The following is a 20,179-nucleotide window of genomic DNA, read 5'->3' on the forward strand; positions in this document are numbered from 1 at the left end:
CTTTTCACCATTATACGATGTGAGAAGTTTTCATTGGATCTGTGGTTCCCTTTTTAAACAAGTGGAAGGTATTTATTAATTGGGTGACGTTATTAGAATTATGAAATAGTTGCAAGAGAGAATCTCTGACACACCCCAACTCCGATATCCCCAAATATCAGGGTAGGCATGTGCTGGCCAACACCAGAGAGTGACGAAACCATTTTAAACATGCATCCAAATAAAATATATGCAATTAGAATGAAATATGTCATTGCTGGAACGTGTTCAGAGCATACGACTACTAAGAATAATATGGAAGAATTATTAGGAAAAGGTACAAACAAGAGAATAATACCTACACTAAGAAGACTCGAGGATACATATGCCGAAGTGTCCTGACGCCGGGATTGTGTGCCTCGACTTTAACTCCTGAGGGGGCACAAAACAGAAAAGGTGAGTGGACCAAAGTTTATATTAATACTAATAATAGGAAAACCATTTTATTTAGGAACATACTAACCCCCTGTTTTGAAAACATATATATACTACATATAGGTTTTATGAAAAGCCCTAGCATACTATGTAAAACCATTTATAAAGCAAGTACGTAAAATTCAGTGCTCAGTCATGGAAATATCGTTGCCCGAAGGCAAATCTGTAATCTCATCGATGATGTACTCAACTAGGGGTATCATAGTGGCCCAAAAGCATAACCATCACCAAAGGTGAAGCTGTACGACACTGGGTTACGTCGGTGAAGAAACCACGGTCCATCACCCGAAGATGAAGCTGTATATCTCTGGGTTACACCGGAGAAGAGGATATAACATATCTATATGTACATGCAGTGGGTCCATCACCCAAAGGTGAAGTTGTACATCTCTAGGTTATGCCAGAGAAGAAACATAGAGTCCATCACCCGGAGGTGAAGCTATACATCTCTGAGTTATATAGAGAAGAGGCATATACATATTACATCACACACCAACACTAGCCATGGGCTAGTGAAGTTGGGGGAATAATCATAATCTCTCACTACTCATCCACTGTGTCCTATGGCCAGAGACATCTATACCCCTGCTTTGTGGATCTATTGTATGATAACCCGCTAGACAAGTACTGAAAACATACCTCAAGAGTCTCACATCAAATCCGGAGCTCACAAGGTCAAAATCTCATAATCCATGGTAAACCATACTCGTAAATCCAAAACCAAATTATACTCAAGAGCCATAGGAATTCATATATGCAAATCCAATCATTTATAACCATTTGTCAAAACGTAATTTCGATAAATCATAAATATTTCATAAACCGTATTTATAGGAATTCATAAAGCATAATATAAAACATACTCAAATCATGAAACATGAGATGCATGCTAGGCTAATGTTTATGAAAACATATAAGTTAAGAAGGGGTCCACTCATAGATTTTATTGCTCAAGAACTGCTTGAACTAGCGAGGATGACGTCGCTTCCCGCCAATGTGCCTAAACATAATTAGAGACCTTTTAGTAAAATTATACCTAAACGATAAATTTGGAAAAGCGAACGGCAGATTCAGATCCGACACATCGAAAAACCTAAGGAAGGACCTTGGGATTTCGCCACATGCCGTCGCACGAACCGCCATGAGGTGGCGGCCAGCCGCCCCGACTTGCCGGAAAATCGAACAACTCCAAAATTCCCAAATTTCATAGGAATGAAAATCTTAATGAGAAGAACAACTTTCATACCTGGGTCGAAGTCCAATTTGGCCAGGAAACCTCTCAAATCACCCTCGATCCGCTGGAAACCCTAGAAATGGGTGATCTTGATTTGCTGTCCAAACGAACTCTGACGCCCTAACCAATGCATGGGCTTTGTTCCTGACCTCAAGGGGATTTGATTGATGGTGGTGGTCGACAGTGGTGGTTGTAGAAACGGCCGATCGCCACCGTGGTGTCCTCGAAGTCGACGGGGGTGATCGTCATGAAATAACGTTCAAAACTACTTGGGTTTGATGGAGAAATGAAGATGGGAGGTCTATGTTGATTTATGGTGGTGGATGGCTGCAAATCGCCGGAAAAACCGACGAAATCATGTCGGAAAATGGCGCCAAGAACTTGTTTAGGGAACCAGGTCACAATGGGAAAACGGGTCAAAAGAAAAGGACCGGGTTCCCCTCATTCTATCTTCCCTCCTTTCCCCTATGGTTCACTTTTTTTTCTCTCTCTTTCCCTGATTGGGCAATCTTCCCCTCCTTTCTCTCCTTTTACCCCTATCTCCATCATCCATCTCTCTTCTTTCTCTTCTTACTTTTCCATCACAACCACACATATGGCTTCCTAGATTTTTGCTCCAACAATCTGGAGCCTTCCAGAAAATGATCAAATGACCATTTTGCCCTCAACTTTATTCGTTTATAATTTCTTCGTTATAACTCCAAATTACGTTCCGTTTGCGCCCACACATTCGTAGCGACGAGTACTATGAGGATATGCCAAGAAAATGGATCTTACATGACACAACAAGGTAGTCAACAAAAGTCAATGTATTTGCCTTGAATGGCATTTTCATAAATTCACGTAATAAAATATCTCCTCCATTGCATAATGTCAGGTGTCCTTCGACCGTATTGATCTTTGATCTCTCATAAGTTCATAACCATTGGAGTAGAAGCCTTGAAGTGGGCATTGTGTTTGGTTGATTCATTACCTAACTCCATACGCGCACAACAATTGACCTTCCCTTGTTACTATTTTTGCTTTGGGTTGATCCCAAAGCTCACATCGCAATTAACTGAACAGATGAAAGAGGCAAAATCCTATCTGCATGTTGTGTTAATTCCTCAAATTTCGTTATCAGGTTTAATTTGGACATATAAGATCTTCATTGAGTGTTAATTATGCAAGTTAATTTCCTGAAGCTCTAAGCACCAGAAATATAAAAGTAGAAGCAAGGTAAATTGTCTGCGACAGGCATGAAACGAAAAGATCTGTGACGGCACCAAAAAATCTGTGACGGCATGAAACGAAAAATTATTGTGGGGTGGGGGTGGGGGTGAGGAATAAAGGAAACACCTTTTGGGCTTTGTAAGGTGGCATGGAAGCTGACTAGCTACCGACAGCCAACAAAACGTTCATTTTTTTCTTTTAGTTGAGTTCAATTACTTTAGATTGGAAATGAAGGAATTCTGATTAGACTGTATTAATTAGGTGAAAGCTGACCTAAAAAATAGAAAGGTTGAAAAAAGCTACAAAAATAATTATAGTATTAATTACTTAGTAATCGCGATTCACGCATGCCGGCGTGAGGAGAAGGATTGAGGGAGGAGGAAGGAGGAGTGCTAGCTACTTTCTTAGTTTTAGATCCTTTCACCCTCCCTCTGAATATTTGGATACCAAATTAGTGGTGATATTAAGCATAATGTTTTATGAACACTTCTTACTTAGCATTAAGGTTTTAAAAGACGCTAGGCACTAGTCGAGCGGCGGGTTGAGGCCTAGTCAAATTAAGCAGATTTAATTGAATTCATTATATCTCGTATTAATAAGTGTTTATTTATACTTAAAAACATGAATAATTGTATTGTAATATAGAAATTGTAAAATAAAATGACATATAGATTATACAGTTTTAGAACATATAAAAATATGGGGAACAAGTGTATAATGATTCTTCATCATATTCAACAAGTCTCTTACATTTACTGAACAAAATGAAATGAAAAGTGAAAGTTATCGATTTTCAGTTTAAGTGAGAGCTATGACCTATGTGGATGCCTAGATAGGTATAGGCAGTCTAGGCCCGTGTCTAGGCGGATTAAGCGGATGCCTAAGTAGGTAGCATCATTTCTTAATTTTCAAATGTTAAGGAATTAATTAGGATGGTGGCCAGCCACCTAGCGCATAGACAGAGATTTTTAGAATGTGCTTAGCATAGCATCGACTTTTAGCTTTAACCTTCACCAGTAAATTACTTTAATTTTCGATTACGTACAATAGGCTCCTATGCTTTTATCTCTTATATATAATATGTGTGTGTGTATACCATCCTCAACTCATCATGCGAACTACATCTGTTAAAGACAAAGGAAAGGAATAATCAATGTCGTCGTCGATCAGCATGAAGATTTTAATTAGCTTGAAACTTGTAGTCGGCTTGTTATTGGCTACTGTTGGCATCTTCCATTGCCAAGCTTCGCCTCCTCGCTACACTTTTGTGGTAATTAACTCCAGTTCAGTTCTAAATTCTGATGCATATGTATGAATTGCATGAGAGACAATTTATTTATTTTGTAGACCATATGACGTAATAGTTGATTATTGAATTGATTTTTTTAATAATCCCCTTCCATTTTCCGACTATAATATGTTAACTTATAATGCGTACATATACATATATCTGTGATTTGAAGGATATTAATGAACAACTTCTGTTTGTTTGTAAAAATCAATTTTAGGTGGAAGAAACTCCATACAAACGACTGTGTAGCACAAAGAACATCTTGACTGTAAACGGCCAGCTTCCCGGACCAACATTGTATGTTCATGCTGGAGATACTATCCTAGTGGATATCTATAACAAGGGCAATCGTAACATTACCATCCACTGGTAATTAATCAACTTTATCTAGTGCATGTAATCTCATCCGGCTTTTACATAAATTCATGATATGATTCTACAATTCTGAACCATCTATTTTAGGCATGGAGTTAAGCAACTGAGGAATCCATGGTCAGACGGTCCTGATTACATCACGCAATGTCCTATCCAACCAGGAGCCATGTTTACCCAAACCATTATATTTTCCTCAGAGGAAGGGACTCTATGGTGGCATGCCCACATCGAGTGGGATCGAGCCACCGTCCACGGTGCTATAGTCATATACCCCAAGAAGGGAGCGACTTACCCTTTTCCCAAACCTCACGCTGAATTTCCAATCATCTTGGGTATGCAAATCAATTCAAACATCAGTTCCATAAAGCACTTATAGAATAGCTTAAAGCGCTTTCAAATAACTAAAAACGCTTGTGACAACTAAAGTTAAAAGGTTTTTTGGGGCATTTTCTACTTGCATTTTCATTAAAAATTTCACTGTGTTCTATTGAAAAGATTTCTGACCTTATGAGCATAGTGATTTCTATATAAACATTTCCAAATTACGATCCTAACTTTTCTGCAAATTGTTGATTTGAAAATTCTAGGAGAGTGGTGGAAGGAAGATATCGGACAACTTTACAATGAAACCATTCAAAGCGGAGGAGACGCTAATACTTCAAATGCTTTCCTCATCAATGGTCAACCCGGCGATCTCTATCCTTGCTCAAAATCAGACACATTTAAGCTCAAAGTTGATTCCGGCAAAACCTACCTGCTCAGACTAATCAACTCCGCCGTGCAAGTGATGTTGTTTTTCGCCATTGCCAATCACAACGTCACAGTTGTAGGCTCAGATGCTAGCTACACCAAGCCATTTTCAACAGATTATGTGACCATATCTCCCGGTCAAACCATTGACCTCTTGTTAAATGCCGACCAAATCCCCAACAACTACTACATTGCTGTTAAAGCCTACGTTGGCGGGGCTGGGGTTCCCTACGAGAACACTACCGCCACTGCCATACTCCAATACCACGGAAATTTTAATTCATCTCCTACTTCTTTGCCTAATATTCCTTCCCATAACAACACCAACGCATCGGTTCACTTTACCAGTAAACTCAAAAGCTTGGCTGATAAAAACCACCCCGTTGACGTGCCACGCAAGATAACAACTCATTTGTTCTTTACAATCTCCGTCAACTTACTACCCTGCCCGAATAATTCATGTGCTGGGCCTAATGGGACTCGTTTTGCCGCCAGTGTCAACAACATTAGCTTTGTCAACCCCACCATTGACATATTGCAAGCTTACTATTACCATTTCAATGGGGTATTTGGAACTCGGTTTCCAAATTTCCCGCCATTGCTATTTAATTTTACAGCTCAGGACTTGCCGTTGTACCTACTCCCGACGAAGCGAGCCACAGAGGTGAAGATACTGGAGTACAACTCAACGGTGGAGATTGTGTTTCAGGGGACAAATATAGTGGCAGGAGATGACCATCCGATGCATCTCCATGGATTCAGTTTCTACGTTGTGGGTTGGGGGTTTGGGAATTTTGACAAGGACAAGGACCCTTTGACGTATAATCTTATCGATCCTCCTCTTCAGAACACCATCGCTGTCCCTGTAAATGGTTGGACTACCATTAGATTCAAGGCAAACAATCCTGGTATGAAGCTAATAAAGACGTTCGTCATCTATAGTAAATGTATTATCTAAGGGGCCGTTTAATAATTACCATATGAGCTTTCAGTTTCCAATTTTAAGGCTCATTTGGATATGCTTTTTTAAAATAACTGAAACTGCTTTTGGTAAAAATATTTTTGGAACCAATCCTTAGTAAAAATGCAAGTAAATCCTGGAAAAGCACTTAAAATGCTTCCTGGAAGAAGCACGTAACTGGTGTTTCTTGCATAAAGCATTTGAAGTGCTTTTGGAAACCAAAAATATTTTCTCTAAAAGCGCTTTCAGCCATTTTAAAAGCACATCCAAACAAGCCCTTAGTTAACTACCTAATTAGTTATATTAATTAATGATTAGATCACATGATAAATTGTTCTTGTCGTTATCGTTGTGTGTAGGCGTTTGGTTTATGCACTGTCATATCGATCGGCATATGTCATGGGGCATGGACGTGACATTCATAGTGAAAAATGGAAAGGGCCTAGGAGCGCAAATTTTACCTCCGCCACAAGGAATGCCTCCGTGCTAACAATTTTTATAAAGCTTTCGAGCTGGTTCAATGTTCATGGCAATAAATTGGGACAGTATGTTGTTAGTCCTTTCTATTCGGGATATGTATGTCCGTAAAATTTAACAGGTTTTGTATTGTTGGCTATTTGGTTGCGATGGACGACTCAAGAACAAGATGAAAAGTTTCCATCGAAGAAATATGATGATCAATGCGCTTTGTATTCGTACTAAAATTAAAATTTACTTGTCCCTTTCTTCAGAACACCTTCAAAGAAATATGCTGCTCTAACAATAACCCTCCATTTTGCTGGAAGAACTTGGCTTTGAGATTAAAGAACTTCCGTCGCTTCACACTGGAATAAACCCCAGTGCTCCCACACGACATAAATAAGCAAAAAAAGCCAAGACCTGCAAGTTTAACTTTAATTATATAATAACATATGCAGCACCACTGCTAATAAATTAATCATATTAATTTTTTTTTTTTTTTTTTTTTTTGTATTAAGCTATCAATTATGCTAGAGAGAGGGAGCAGGGGAATTATATTAACATATGCAGCATCATTGTTGACGAAGAGCTAATCTTGCCTAATCTGTCTCTACAAAAAATTATAATAAAGAAAAAAATACGAAGGAGGTTAAGGAATTTTACGTACCCCAAGATATATTTGAAAGCACAGATGACCATAGTAAGCATCACCGCTGCAAAGATGACTAAAACAAGGATTAACAAGAGAAGTTAATACAAAGAACTGATTTCCATTCAAGTCTAGAGTTCTTACAAAGGATACTGTTGATCTTAAAAATTACAAAGCCTACGTGACGCGCAGGCCGAGTAACTAATAAGCTAACTACTTCCTTTGGTTGAATGCGGGGCGTGCCAACTCGTCGGCCGAGGAGTAAAATTTGTTGATGTTGCATTGAGCGCGTTGCTGACTTCTTTATCTTGCGACTGCGGCCGAGGAAGGAACAAATCTCGGCCTTTGGATTCTCGAGCCTGAAGACAAGGCTGCTAGTTTTGCGAAGATAGTCTGCCATTGTATTTGTATAAATGCATGGAAGATAGTCTGCCATACTCTAACTCCATTCATGATAATCATGTCATCTATCCATGAGATTGCACTAGTATTAATTCACAGGCATCGTATCAGATCACCGCGACTTTATCAACCAATTGTGCTCTAGATAATTCAATATATTATTAAGAGATAATTATTATGATAAAAATCACAACATTATTCCTTAACAATAACTAAAATTATCCTGACTCAGACACCTAATAGCTTAGAACTTCATTCACTCAATAGCCTTGATCGTTCAGGCCGATTGCGTAATTTTGGGTCCAAACAGACACACACATATTTATAGGCTAAGGAGGAACTCTCCCGAAACTCTTCTTAAACTATCTAGGAACAGGAGGAATCTTCTTCCTTTGTCCATTACTTACACAAGATAAGAAGGAATCTCCTTTGTCCACAGCTTCTTATTCGTGATTTTCACGTGAGTATTCTGTTTATCTTTTGGTTTAGATAAGTAGCCATACACACAATTTTTTGCTAAATATGACACAATTTTGAGAATGTGTTTGGCTCAATCTGTGTTGATTGCAACATGTTTGGCTCCCATGTTGCGGAGAAGCTGTGGACATGAAATGTTAGAATATGAGACAATAGTTGGGCCGAAATCCTACCGATTTAATTTTAAGCATGTGGAGCTTTTTGCTTGTTGACGTGCATAAGCTGAGGTTATTCTATCTTGATTGACGTGAAGTTTTGTCCCACCCCAGGTACTATGGTGTGCCACTGCACTTGATACGTGAGCTCTATGAAACATTTAGGAACTTTAAGATTGGCATTGCTGATTACATTCGTTATCGAAAGCTCACATCAAACATGAATGATCGATTCCCAGATGCTACGCATGAAGAGCTTAATGAGTAAGTTTAAGGTCTCATTAGTTTCAAGTGTTCTATTTTGTAATCATCAAATTCTGCATATTGGAGTCTTAGTTGTTGATGATGGATATGCAGAAGTGACGCAACTTGTATCATTTGCCGTGAAGAGATCACAACAGCCAAGAAACTATTATGTGGACACCTTTTTCATGTGTCTTGCGGTCGATCATGGTCAGAGCAACAGCATACCTGCCCTACTTGCAGGGCCCTAGTTGTACCTCCTGACAGTGGGAAAGGTACAGCTGGCGGACATATAGGGGTTCACGGTCAGATTCTCATCAACAGGGTAAACATCTGAGCATTGCAATTTATTTTGTCTTTCAACGTAAGGTCTGATATTTGGTTATTAGAGGGAAGGCACTTTGTGGCTTTTAATTTCAGAACTTTGTAGTTTTTAAACTTACTTTTCCTTTTCCTTCATACGTGAAAGATTATTGTAGAAGGAAATAAAAAATGAAAGCACCTATAAAATGCCGTTGGATTTCCTGTTTCATGGTCGCTCTTTTATTGTATGATCATATGGGACTCTAAAATTTTGTTCAGTATAAAATTGTGGTGAGTTGACTGATGATTTTAATTGGGAACAGGGACAGGCACAATGGCTCAGAATGGTGGAGTTGCTGGTGATGGTGTGAGTCAATATGAAGCCAGGCTCCGAGCTGCTGCTGCTGCTGCATCGATATATTAGAAGTCTCATGTATATCCTTCTGCAAACAGACAAGTATGGTAATGACACCTTTATCGTAAGTGTTAGTTTACATTTTATTGGAGGAGAAGTCACATGTTTCCATTGTATTTTAATTTGTTCCTAGGTTGCTTGTCAGAGTGTGTGCTTGATACATATGATTTGTATATGTTGCACTGCATAGAATGCTGCATACTAGACCCTTACAAACTACGCCCTCTTGTGTGAAGGTCTCCTGGATATGCAGCACTTCCTCAGGTTCAAAGACATATGGTTGTCGACTCCTCTAATACTGAATCTAGTGGAGAAGCTTGTAGTGGACAATGACAACCGCAGCTTGCAACCCCTGGTGGACCTGCAAACTTGTCTTTCTCTCAGTTTCCGCCTTACATGTTTGTCCCTGGAACCAACGTGGCCTATGGGGAGAGGTCGGGCAGCGATCCAAATCTGACAGCTTCTCAACTGGAGGCCCAGAAAAAAGTTTCTTCAGCACCAGATACAGGTATTAAAGAGACGATGAATAACTTCTGTTGTGATTTGTGGTAGCTACCCCCGTTTTCTCTGCTCAGTAACTGCTTTTCTTATACAGATCCTGCAGAATCAGCTCCAAGTTTTACAGAAACCAAAACCAAAGGAAAGTGTGGATATGGGTCCAACAAGGGCTTCTTTGGATGGCAAAGGAAAGAGTGTTGCAGCTTCTTCATCTGTTTCAGATTGTGGACGTCAAGAAGATGGGGTTGATTCGTAGACATGGCATCACTTTAGGTATATTGTAAGACACAATATATGTGGATAACTAGGGATTAGAAAAATAGGTTAGGGATGAAAGAATAACTGGAGTTTGAGCATATTATTGTATAAGTTACACTCTTTTCCTCTTTTTGAAAAAGAAATTTCTTATCTTTTTGTACTTGTAACATTTTCCAATACCGTTCGTGAATGATAGAATTGTGTAGCAGGACGTGTAATGCTGCCTCTATCGGCTTCTTCTGTATTAATTCAAACCCCATAGAAAGGGAACTCGGGTTCAGCTCTGAGGCTAAAAGGACTGACTTAACGTAAACATATCGGGCAGATAAAGAAACGATCGATCAACGATTAATTGATCATCGCTGAATCCAACTATTTGTTAGAATGTAAATGGAGTGATCTGTAACGCTTCAAAGAAAAATAACCTTCTACCCGGCCGGGAGACCCTTTTTTTCTTCGTTTTTTTTGTTAAAAGCAGGCATTGGCAATGGCTTCTTTTTTTTTTTTTTTTTTTTTTCCTGAAAAAAAAAAAGTAAAAATCGTAAAATAGTAGTCTGCTCATATTTAACGCCCTCTCCATCTTTAAATGGGGTACTTAAATGTTGAGTATTACTCACATTCAACGAAATGAAAGCTTAAAATTCCTTAATATGCAAGAGTCATCTATCATCATGGTTATCTCTTTCAACTATTTCGTTACTTAAAAAGTATTTATTAGACGTGTGGTTCATTTTTTAAACATGTGGGAGATATCTGTTAGTTGAGCGATGTTACTAAAACTATGAAATAGTTGTAAGAAAAAATCTCTTCTCCAAAACGGAATGTGGGGTGTCCTTTAACCTTAGTGATCTTTGATGTCTCATAAGTTCATAAACATTGGACCAGAAGCCTGGAAAGTGGGTATTGTGTTTGGTAGATTCGTTTCCTAATTGCTTACCCGCCAAAGTTTGACCTTCCCTTGTTATTATTTTTGTTTGGGTTGATCCCAAAGCCCACATCACAATTAACTAAGAATTTGAAACTATCTCATTCTCTATATTATTGTAATAATTTTGAAACCTCTCTCTTCCTTTATTGATTATAATAAAGTTTTAAAAAAAAATTGCTCAAATATCGCTATCAGGTTTAATTTGGATTTATATATTCATTGAGTGTTAAGCTAATTTTCTGAATCTCTAAGCACCAGAAATATACGAGTAGAAGCAAAGTAAATTGTCCTAGGTTAGGATGGTTGGGTCTAATTAATTAAAATATTACAAAGGCAACATTCAAAGACACGGAGTAGAGGACGGGACAGGGGCAGGTCATTAAATTAAATGGGAAATTCCAACTTGGTCTAATTAATTAAAATATTACAAAGGTAACATTCAAAGACACGGAATAGAGGACAGGACAGGGGCAGGTCATTAAATTAATTGTGAAATTCCAACCTGCTTCTTCATTCCCTTCTTGCTTGTTTGATTATTCCACAGTAGAAGTAGGACCAGTAGTACAAGGTAATTGCTCAACCATATAGAGTTATATAGTAAATGAACCAAATTGATTATGATAGAAATGTTAAGAAAATTCTCTCAAAATAAAATTCTTTGTGGACTCTGTGTCACTTCACCGTTTAACATTAACTTTCGTGTCAATATTATAAAATATTGTGTCAAAAACATAAGGCGATAGAGTACTTATGAAGAGTATCATTTAAAATAGCATCATGTCCTAATAAATTTGTTAGGTATGGAATATTAATATATGACCATTTCTGACATCAGATAGATCTTTCTCTGCTTATGATGGATTAGGTATATACTTACACAAGCCTAACCTTTTAGTCCTCCTATGGCTCTAGGCCATGTGGGCTTGTGCAAGTCGATCTTGATGATCAGCCTTCTCAACATCTGGAATATATGGCTGGCTGACATACAAATTTCAAATAACATAGGGGAGGGACTTAAATATTATAATCCAAGCTTAATTAATCAACATAATGTTAATTAATTAGAAAAAATAATCTGTGACCGCATGAAAAGAAAAAGTACGGGAGAATTCGTTGATTTATCCTACAGTAAAGATATTAAGAACACGTGTTTTAACATGGTTGTATTTGAGATTTCGTGGATTTTGTGTGAAATTCATAAAAGGGTCGCACCTTTTTAAGATAGTTTTTTTTCAGAAAAAAAAGAAAGTAGGACAATGTATTGATACTAAAAAACAATAACTTAAATTAAAACAAACTTTATGTCTCACCGATTATAAATTTACATATGTCATTAAATAGTAAGTAAAAAGAGCTGCAAGTATAAACTTTAATAAATATTCAAAAACAGTTCAATTTTAAATAAACAAACAAGAAAAAAAGCCTTTAGAACTAAACCTTTAGAGCTCTAACTTTAAATTTTATGGTGTAGTTACTGGCACTCCAAATTTTTACGTTTAGAAAGAAAAAAATTATACAACATTATTAGGACCCTCTAAATTCGGGCAACCGTGCGATTGCACTTTTGGCTTCCCAAAGCCGCCTCTATGGTTCATGAACACTTCTTACTTAGCACAACATCCACTGTTAGCTGTAACCTTCACCAGTAAATTGATTAATATTCGATTACGTATAATCGGCTCCTGTGCTTCTCTCTCTCCTTCACCAGTAAATTGATTAATATTCGATTACGTATAATCGGCTCCTGTGCCTCTCTCTCTCTCTCTCTCTCTCTCTCTCTATATATATATATATATGTACACACATCCATCCTCGACTCATCATGCGAACTACAACTTCTGTAGACATAGGAAACGAATCATCAATGTCGTCGTCGATCAGCATTAAGATTTTAATTAGCTTGAAACTTGTAGTTGGCTTGTTATTGTCTACTGTTGGCATCTTCCATTGCCAAGCTTCGCCTCCTCGCTACACTTTTGTGGTAATTAGCTCATTTCCCTTCGATGCAGTTCAGTTCTGAATTCTGATACATATGTATGAATTGCATGCATCATGCATGTTGTTAGAGAGATCATTTACTTAAATCATATTTTATAAACCACATAATATGACAGTTGATGGCTATATTCCTTCTTTAAAGCTCTAAAAAAATAATTCAATCATCAACCGTCACCTCACATGGCCTACAAAATATGATTTAAAAACATGATCTACTAGCATTTTTCGTCTATAATATATTAACTTAAAATGCATATATACACATCCATGGTGTGTATATATCTACACTTTATAACCGATGATCGTGTATGCTGATTTCAAAAATAGTGATGAACTCATATCTTCTGTTTGTTTGCAATAATCAATTTTAGGTGGAAGAAACTCCATATAAACGACTGTGTAGCACAAAGAACATCTTGACTGTAAACGGTCAGTTTCCAGGGCCAACGTTGTATGTTCATGCTGGAGATAGTGTTGTAGTGGATGTCTATAACAAAGGCAATCGTAACATTACCATCCACTGGTAATTAATCTACTTTATCGCATGTAATCTCTTCAGAATTTTACTTAAATTCATGATATCCATCTATATTTCAGGCATGGAGTTAAGCAACCGAGGAATCCATGGTCCGACGGTCCTGAATACGTCACGCAATGTCCTATTCAACCAGGAGCCAGGTTTACCCAAACCATTATATTTTCCTCAGAGGAAGGGACTCTATGGTGGCATGCTCACAGTGAGTGGGATCGAGCCACCGTCCACGGTGCTATAGTCATATACCCCAAGAAGGGAGCCACTTACCCTTTTCCCAAGCCTCACGCAGAATTTCCAATCATCTTGGGTATGCAAATGAATTCAAACTTCAACCCCATAAATGCTTATACAATAGCTTAAAGCGTTTTCAAATAACATAAAAATACTTGTGATAACATTGTCACGTAAAGTCAAAAGGTTTTTTCGGGCATTTTCACTTCATTGAAATTTCGATGTGTTCTAATGGAAGGATTTCTCGTAAAAGAGCTTATGAACATAAGTGATTTTTATATAAACATTTCCAAATTACGATCCTAATTTTTCTGCAAATCATTGATTCGAAAATTGTAGGAGAGTGGTGGAAGGAAGATATCGGACAACTTTACAATGAAACCATTCAAAGCGGAGGGGACCCTAATACTTCAAGTGCTTTCCTCATCAATGGTCAACCCGGCGATCTCTATCCTTGCTCAAAACCAGACACATTCAAGCTCATAGTTGATTACGGCAAAACCTACCTACTCAGACTAATCAACTCCGCCGTGCAAGAGATGATGTTTTTCGCCATTGCCAATCACAACGTCACAGTTGTAGGCTCAGATGCTAGCTACACCAAGCCATTTTCAACAGATTATGTGACCATATCTCCCGGCCAAACCATTGACATCTTGTTAAATGCCGACCAAAGCCCCAACAACTACTACATTGCTGCTAAAGCCTACGTTGGCGGGGCTGGGATTGCCTACGACAACACAACCACCACCGCCCTACTCCGATACCATGGAAATTCTAATTCATCCCCTACTTCTTTGCCTAATATTCCTTCCCATAACAACACCAACGCATCAGTTCACTTTACCAGTAAACTCAAAAGCTTGGCTGATAAAAAACACCCCATTGACGTGCCACACAAGATAACAACTCATTTGTTCTTTACACTTTCCATCAACTCACTACCCTGCCTGAATAATTCATGTGCTGGGCCTAATGGAACACGTTTAGCTGCCAGTGTCAGCAACATTAGCTTTGTCAACCCCACCATTGACATATTGCAAGCTTACTATTACCATGTCAATGGGGCATTTGGAAGTCGCTTTCCAAATTCCCCGCCCTTGCTGTTTAATTTTACAGCTCAGGACTTGCCTTTGTACCTACAGACGCCGAAGCAAGGGAGGGAGGTGAAGATACTGGAGTACAACTCAACAGTGGAGATTGTATTTCAGGGGACAAATTTGGTGGCGGGAGATGACCATCCGATGCATCTCCATGGATTCAGTTTCTACGTTGTGGGATGGGGGCTTGGGAATTTTGACAAGGACAAGGACCCCTTGACGTATAATCTTGTCGATCCTCCTCTTCAGAACACCATCGCTGTCCCTGTAAATGGTTGGACTACCATTAGATTCAAGGCAGACAATCCTGGTACGTAATTAATGAAGATGCTCATCATCTCTAATTAAATATATTATCTAAGGGGCTGTTTTATAATAACCATATCAGTTTTCAGTTTCCAATTTTAGTTAACCTCCCTAATTAGTTATATTAATGAATGATAATTAGCTCATGATAAATTGTTTTTGTTCTTGTCGTTGTATGTAGGCATTTGGTTTATGCACTGTCATCTGGACCGACATATGTCATGGGGCATGGACATGACGTTCATAGTGAAAAATGGAAAGGACCTACAAGCGCAGATTTTACCTCCGCCACAAGGAATGCCTCCATGCTAACAATTTTTATAAAGCTTTCGAGCTGGTTCTATGTTCTTGGCAATAAATTGGGACAGCATGTAGTTCGTCCTTTGTAATGCCATTTTATACTAGCAACTATTTGGACTGGCCGTGGCCAGGATATATATGTCATAAAAATTCACCTGGCTTTGCATTGTCACCAATTTGGAGGCCGTCACGACTCAAGAACACGTGGAAAAGTTTCCATCAAAGAAATATGATGATCAATGCGCATTGTATTAGTACTAAAATTATTGGCCTTATTTTAAAGATTGGTTCAACTGCAATGGATTTTTTAAAACAACTCGTAGGAATTTTCTAGATCTATACTCTGAGATTTTAACCGTTAGATCATTGGTCAAAGATATACTATTAGTCAAGGCTTCCTTTCCCCTACAGTGGGTTCTCTCTCAATAATTGTCGACGTGAACTAGCCGGCTTAGGGATAATGTGTGCCGCCACATAACCTCCTCAATTCTATTGCCGCTTCTTCCATCGCTGGCCTTTCGGCACTACTCAACTTGATGCAACTCTTTGCAAGTTCCACAACTGCTCTGAGTTGCTCTCTGTTTCCCTTGTTTACAAGTAGTGCCACAACGATCTGAAAGATGTCATTTTGTTCAACAGAAGAAACGAAATGGGATGTTATGATTCTTTGATTTTCTGGTCTCTTAAAAGGCCAACGGCATCTCCCCAGTTAGAAGCCCCAGCAATACGATTCCAAAGCTATAAACATTGCTCTTGTCTGTCAACTGGCCTGTGTTGAGAGTTGTCCCACATCGGTGAGGAACAAAGTTTGCTATGTGCTTATATGATATTGAGCTACTCCTCATATTGCCAATTGGTTTTATGGTGGAATCTCAATTTCATCAGCCTGTACAGATATATTCTGGGTCGAGGTAACCAAGTGTTTGCTGCACCAATGTGTTCATCTGGATTCATTACTAGGGACCTAGACCAACCTCGAAGTGTAAGAATATGAGTATGAGTATGAATCTGTGAACTTGGTTATAGGATTAGAGATTGAATAGGAAGTCTTGTTGGGAATGGATTTGTGAATCCATGTTGTAATTGGTCTGCTATTTGGAATGAATTGGTTTTCTATATGGATTTTAATAGAGAAATCCTTATAGGATTTGGCTAGGATTATGTAGTACATATGTGGTGGCCTCTGCTCTCGCAGTGTATGCGGTCTATTCCAGACTAAGACCTATTGTTAGTTGAGCATCTTGAACATCGAAGAGAGGAGAAGGTGCACTGCGGCATTGTTGCAGAAAACAGACATGGCAACCGGTTCTATTTCATCTGCAGGTATAGTTCTTCTCTGTGCATTGGCTGATGGATTTTGGTTTGTGTTTTGATTACAGTGATTCGTATTACTTGATCTTGGTTTTATGTTTATGCTAATATGTGGTATCAGAGCCTTGATTATAAGTATATGAATTCTGTAATTAAATTCAATGGGTTCAAACGCATAAATAAAAATTTAAGAAAATATACCTTTTTGCGGCGTTAGGGAATTGAACACGGGTTCTTGTGTAAGGGTTGCGAATAACGACAAAAACTGTTTAAAATATTACCGTTGCTTTTCAAAAGAATTTTACTGTTGAATTTTCTGCAAATCCATTGGTAAGGGTTTCTTTCAAATTGGGGCTTTTCGATCAGAAACACCATTCATCAAAACATGCTCTTTGGTTATGATTCCCCAACCTCTAAATTAATATGATCAATTTGGATGATTATTTCCGCTGCGTTTTCTTCAAATTGGATCTGCATAAGGTATGTTTGATGATCTGCATTGCTTCATCCTTGTCTGCCTAATGTTTCGATGAACATTGAGTCATAATTTTCTGTTAAAATTTTGATAAGTCTAAATCTCGATAACAGATTCAACATGGGCTCAATCTAATTGAAATCAATGATAAGTAATCTTAGGACATGCACTAGTACAAAAAACAGTTTGTGCGACGCAGGCCATTCGTCGTGCAAAGTCAAAAAACGTCGTGCAGAAATTAGCCCAATGAAACCTTCGTCGCACACCAACCATCGCACCAAGGTAATGACAACAGGGTTTGAGCAACGAAGTTACATGCGTCGCGCAAAACTGCTTTGCGCGATGCATGTTACTTCTTCGTCGCGCAAACCCTTGTATTTTTTTGTTTTTTTGGCTAAAATATTTTTATTTAATTTTTAATAAATATTGTAATTAAATTCTAAACAATAATTAATAAGCCAAGAAAAGGTATTTAATTATAAAATATATGAAAATGTAAATAAAAAATGTCCGAACAAAAAAGAAAAAACTACAAGTAGTATTCTAGGTTTGATACAACATAAACTAGGTATAGGTTGGGCGAAGTGGCTGGGAGGTCGAAGGTGAAGCTAGATCAGGTGCTGGCATCAGGATTTGGAGGCCGAACATCTGTAAGGCCCATAAGATCATGCTCATCTTCTCATTTGGGGCCGAAAACTGGGTTACAATCTAGGCTTCTCGAGCATCCTAGGCTACTTCCTAGGCCACACTGAGCTGCTGAACCAACACTAATGACGTCAATGATGCGAGCACCTGGGATGCCTTAGGAGTAGCCTCAATAAGGGATGTAGGCTCCCCAATCAATGGAGCACTTGCGGCTGAAGCGATAAGTGCTGAAAATGCGGGAGGTGCATTGGTCACACCCCGACGACAAGTGATCAACTGTGACATCTATACAATTTTTGAACCATAAAAATATAACGTTAGAAACTAATTCTTTCTTGCATTTGAAACTAATCAATTAGCAGGCAAAGTAATATCATATCCTTTCTTGCATTTGTTCACAGAAGCTCAATGAAACTAATACAATTAACATGAATTAAGCAACTGCAATGTTGTGTTGTGTTGACCAACTGAACTGATCAAGGACAACTTCTTCCAACACCCATTGATTTATTCAACTCAAACTAGTCTGTAAAAAAATATTTTAAAAATTAAAATAAAAAAACCCACAAGGATGGTGGATGTCATTTCAAAAACTATAAAACAAATTACCTGAATAATCTCTTGTCATTTTTTTTTCTTCTTGTTTGGTCTCCAACACTCCAAGTCTCCAATCAAAGTGAGAAACGTTAGTTCATAAAATCGATATTTCCAAGAGGCAACAAGAAAAGTGCTGAGAAGAGTGTGTCGACTCGGTCTGTGTTTCCTTATCTGGTGCTATGTCTATATATATATATATATATATATATATATATATATATATATATATATATATATATAGACACACACGCATATAGAAAACAAGAGGGTTTCATTTAACATAAAAAAAATGAAGACAAATCTCATGACTAAGTTATTGAATTCTATTTCGCAAATAATTGATGAACAATAAACAACATAAATAAATCAGAAATCTTAATAGGCAAAATCTACAAAGAAATTACCCAGAAAATAATCATAAATTTAAAAAATTTAAAACGAAAACCCAATGCAAACAGAGTTGTGGCTGTATTCATCATCTTTCTCTTAATTATATACGTGCTTGTATTCATCAATTTTTCTATTTTAATCGTAATTCCCATTAAAATGCAAACAGAGCTTTCCAATACAAATAGAGAAATTAAGGTGGGCTTGCTGTGATGAGAAATTAAGATGTGAAATTAAATAATTTACCTCGGAATCACTGTGGGCTGTGACGGCTGTCGACGGTGAAGCGAGCGAGTGCTCGAGGGCGAAAGGGTTGAGCCGTTGAGGTGTTCTGCAGATTGCAGTGGGTGCTGCAGACTACAGTTGGGGCTCCAAAGGCTGCGAGGCTGCGGCTGTGGGGTTGCGAGAGTAGAGTGGTGAGGGGTGGTGACTGACTGAGAGTGAGGGAGGCGCAAGGAGAAGTGAGGTCTAAGGGAGGATTTGAACACCTAGCCTAGGGTTATACAAAACAAAAAGCGCCCATTTTTTCCAATCGGAAATTTTTTGAAAAGCCGCCCATTTTTTTCTAATTAAGCCGCCCCAATTTTAACAAATTGCGCCACGTAGGTATAAATTGCCACGTCACGCAAACAGACTTTGCATGACATATCATTGTGATATTGCGCAAATTATACTTTTTAAATAAAAAAATTAATATAAAGTTTATTGAAAATGTGACTTTACTCATTTCAAATTCATTTTTTTAACATAAAATATAATAATATATTTTTCTAACAAAAACACGATTTAAAGTACAATAATAAATTCAAAGCTACTTAATAAATATATATACCATTCAATTTCTTAAGTGTTATACATACAAAATAAATAAATTTAAGGCTACTTAATAAATATATATACCATTGAACTTTATGGGATACGCATTCTACGAAACTAGTTTCAACGATCGACCCGACTCGTCAAACTTGTTTGTATATACTTCGAAATCGCATACACTAAAAATAGTAAAAAAAACAAACATTTAGAGATCAAGTAACGGGACAAACCTTTTCAACGGTTATAAATGAAAAATCACGATTTAAAGGTTATTTTAACTCAGAATTTGATGATTTTTTACAGCTACACTTCTTGACCTTGTATGAATACAATGAATGAACTTGACCTTCAATTTAAAATATTTACACTAGTGGATACCACAAAATCTTATATT

General features: G+C 37.8%; 2 protein-coding genes and 1 long non-coding RNA gene across 3 annotated transcripts; 2 read left to right on the forward strand and 1 right to left on the reverse strand.

The window, feature by feature from the left end:
- The first annotated feature begins 4,023 nt into the window (after window positions 1-4,023).
- LOC137708521 (laccase-15-like) lies at window positions 4,024-7,007 on the forward strand. The gene is made up of 5 exons (XM_068447617.2): window positions 4,024-4,190; window positions 4,429-4,580; window positions 4,674-4,918; window positions 5,174-6,244; window positions 6,657-7,007. The coding sequence occupies exons 1-5, from the start codon at window positions 4,074-4,076 to the stop codon at window positions 6,785-6,787; spliced, it is 1,716 nt and encodes a 571-aa protein (XP_068303718.2). The 5' UTR covers window positions 4,024-4,073; the 3' UTR covers window positions 6,788-7,007.
- Window positions 7,008-12,896: 5,889 nt separating this feature from the next.
- LOC137709272 (laccase-15-like) lies at window positions 12,897-15,817 on the forward strand. The gene is made up of 5 exons (XM_068448363.2): window positions 12,897-13,065; window positions 13,454-13,605; window positions 13,680-13,924; window positions 14,188-15,258; window positions 15,436-15,817. Exons 1-5 carry the CDS (start codon window positions 12,907-12,909, stop codon window positions 15,564-15,566), a joined length of 1,758 nt encoding a protein of 585 aa, XP_068304464.2. The 5' UTR covers window positions 12,897-12,906; the 3' UTR covers window positions 15,567-15,817.
- A 1,973-nt stretch (window positions 15,818-17,790) lies between these two features.
- On the reverse strand, window positions 17,791-19,514 carry LOC148689237 (uncharacterized). Its single transcript, XR_015958709.1, has 3 exons — window positions 19,216-19,514; window positions 18,595-18,650; window positions 17,791-18,270 (listed from the first exon to the last, which is right to left on the reverse strand). It is a non-coding gene; the product is annotated as an uncharacterized LOC148689237 (long non-coding RNA).
- Window positions 19,515-20,179: the final 665 nt, after the last annotated feature.

This window comes from Pyrus communis, chromosome 17, assembly GCF_041283825.1.
Source record: "Pyrus communis isolate YQ-2024b chromosome 17, ASM4128382v1, whole genome shotgun sequence".
NCBI lineage: Eukaryota > Viridiplantae > Streptophyta > Magnoliopsida > Rosales > Rosaceae > Pyrus > Pyrus communis.

Coding starts and splice junctions, on each gene's coding strand:
- LOC137708521 (XM_068447617.2), top strand. CDS start 4,074: ATGTCGTCGTCGATCAGCATGAAGATTTTAATTAGCTTGAAACTTGTA. Junction 4,919..5,173: donor TGAATTTCCAATCATCTTGG/GTATGCAAATCA, acceptor TGAAAATTCTAG/GAGAGTGGTGGAAGGAAGAT. Junction 6,245..6,656: donor ATTCAAGGCAAACAATCCTG/GTATGAAGCTAA, acceptor CGTTGTGTGTAG/GCGTTTGGTTTATGCACTGT.
- LOC137709272 (XM_068448363.2), top strand. CDS start 12,907: ATGCGAACTACAACTTCTGTAGACATAGGAAACGAATCATCAATGTCG. Junction 13,606..13,679: donor CGTAACATTACCATCCACTG/GTAATTAATCTA, acceptor TCTATATTTCAG/GCATGGAGTTAAGCAACCGA. Junction 13,925..14,187: donor AGAATTTCCAATCATCTTGG/GTATGCAAATGA, acceptor CGAAAATTGTAG/GAGAGTGGTGGAAGGAAGAT.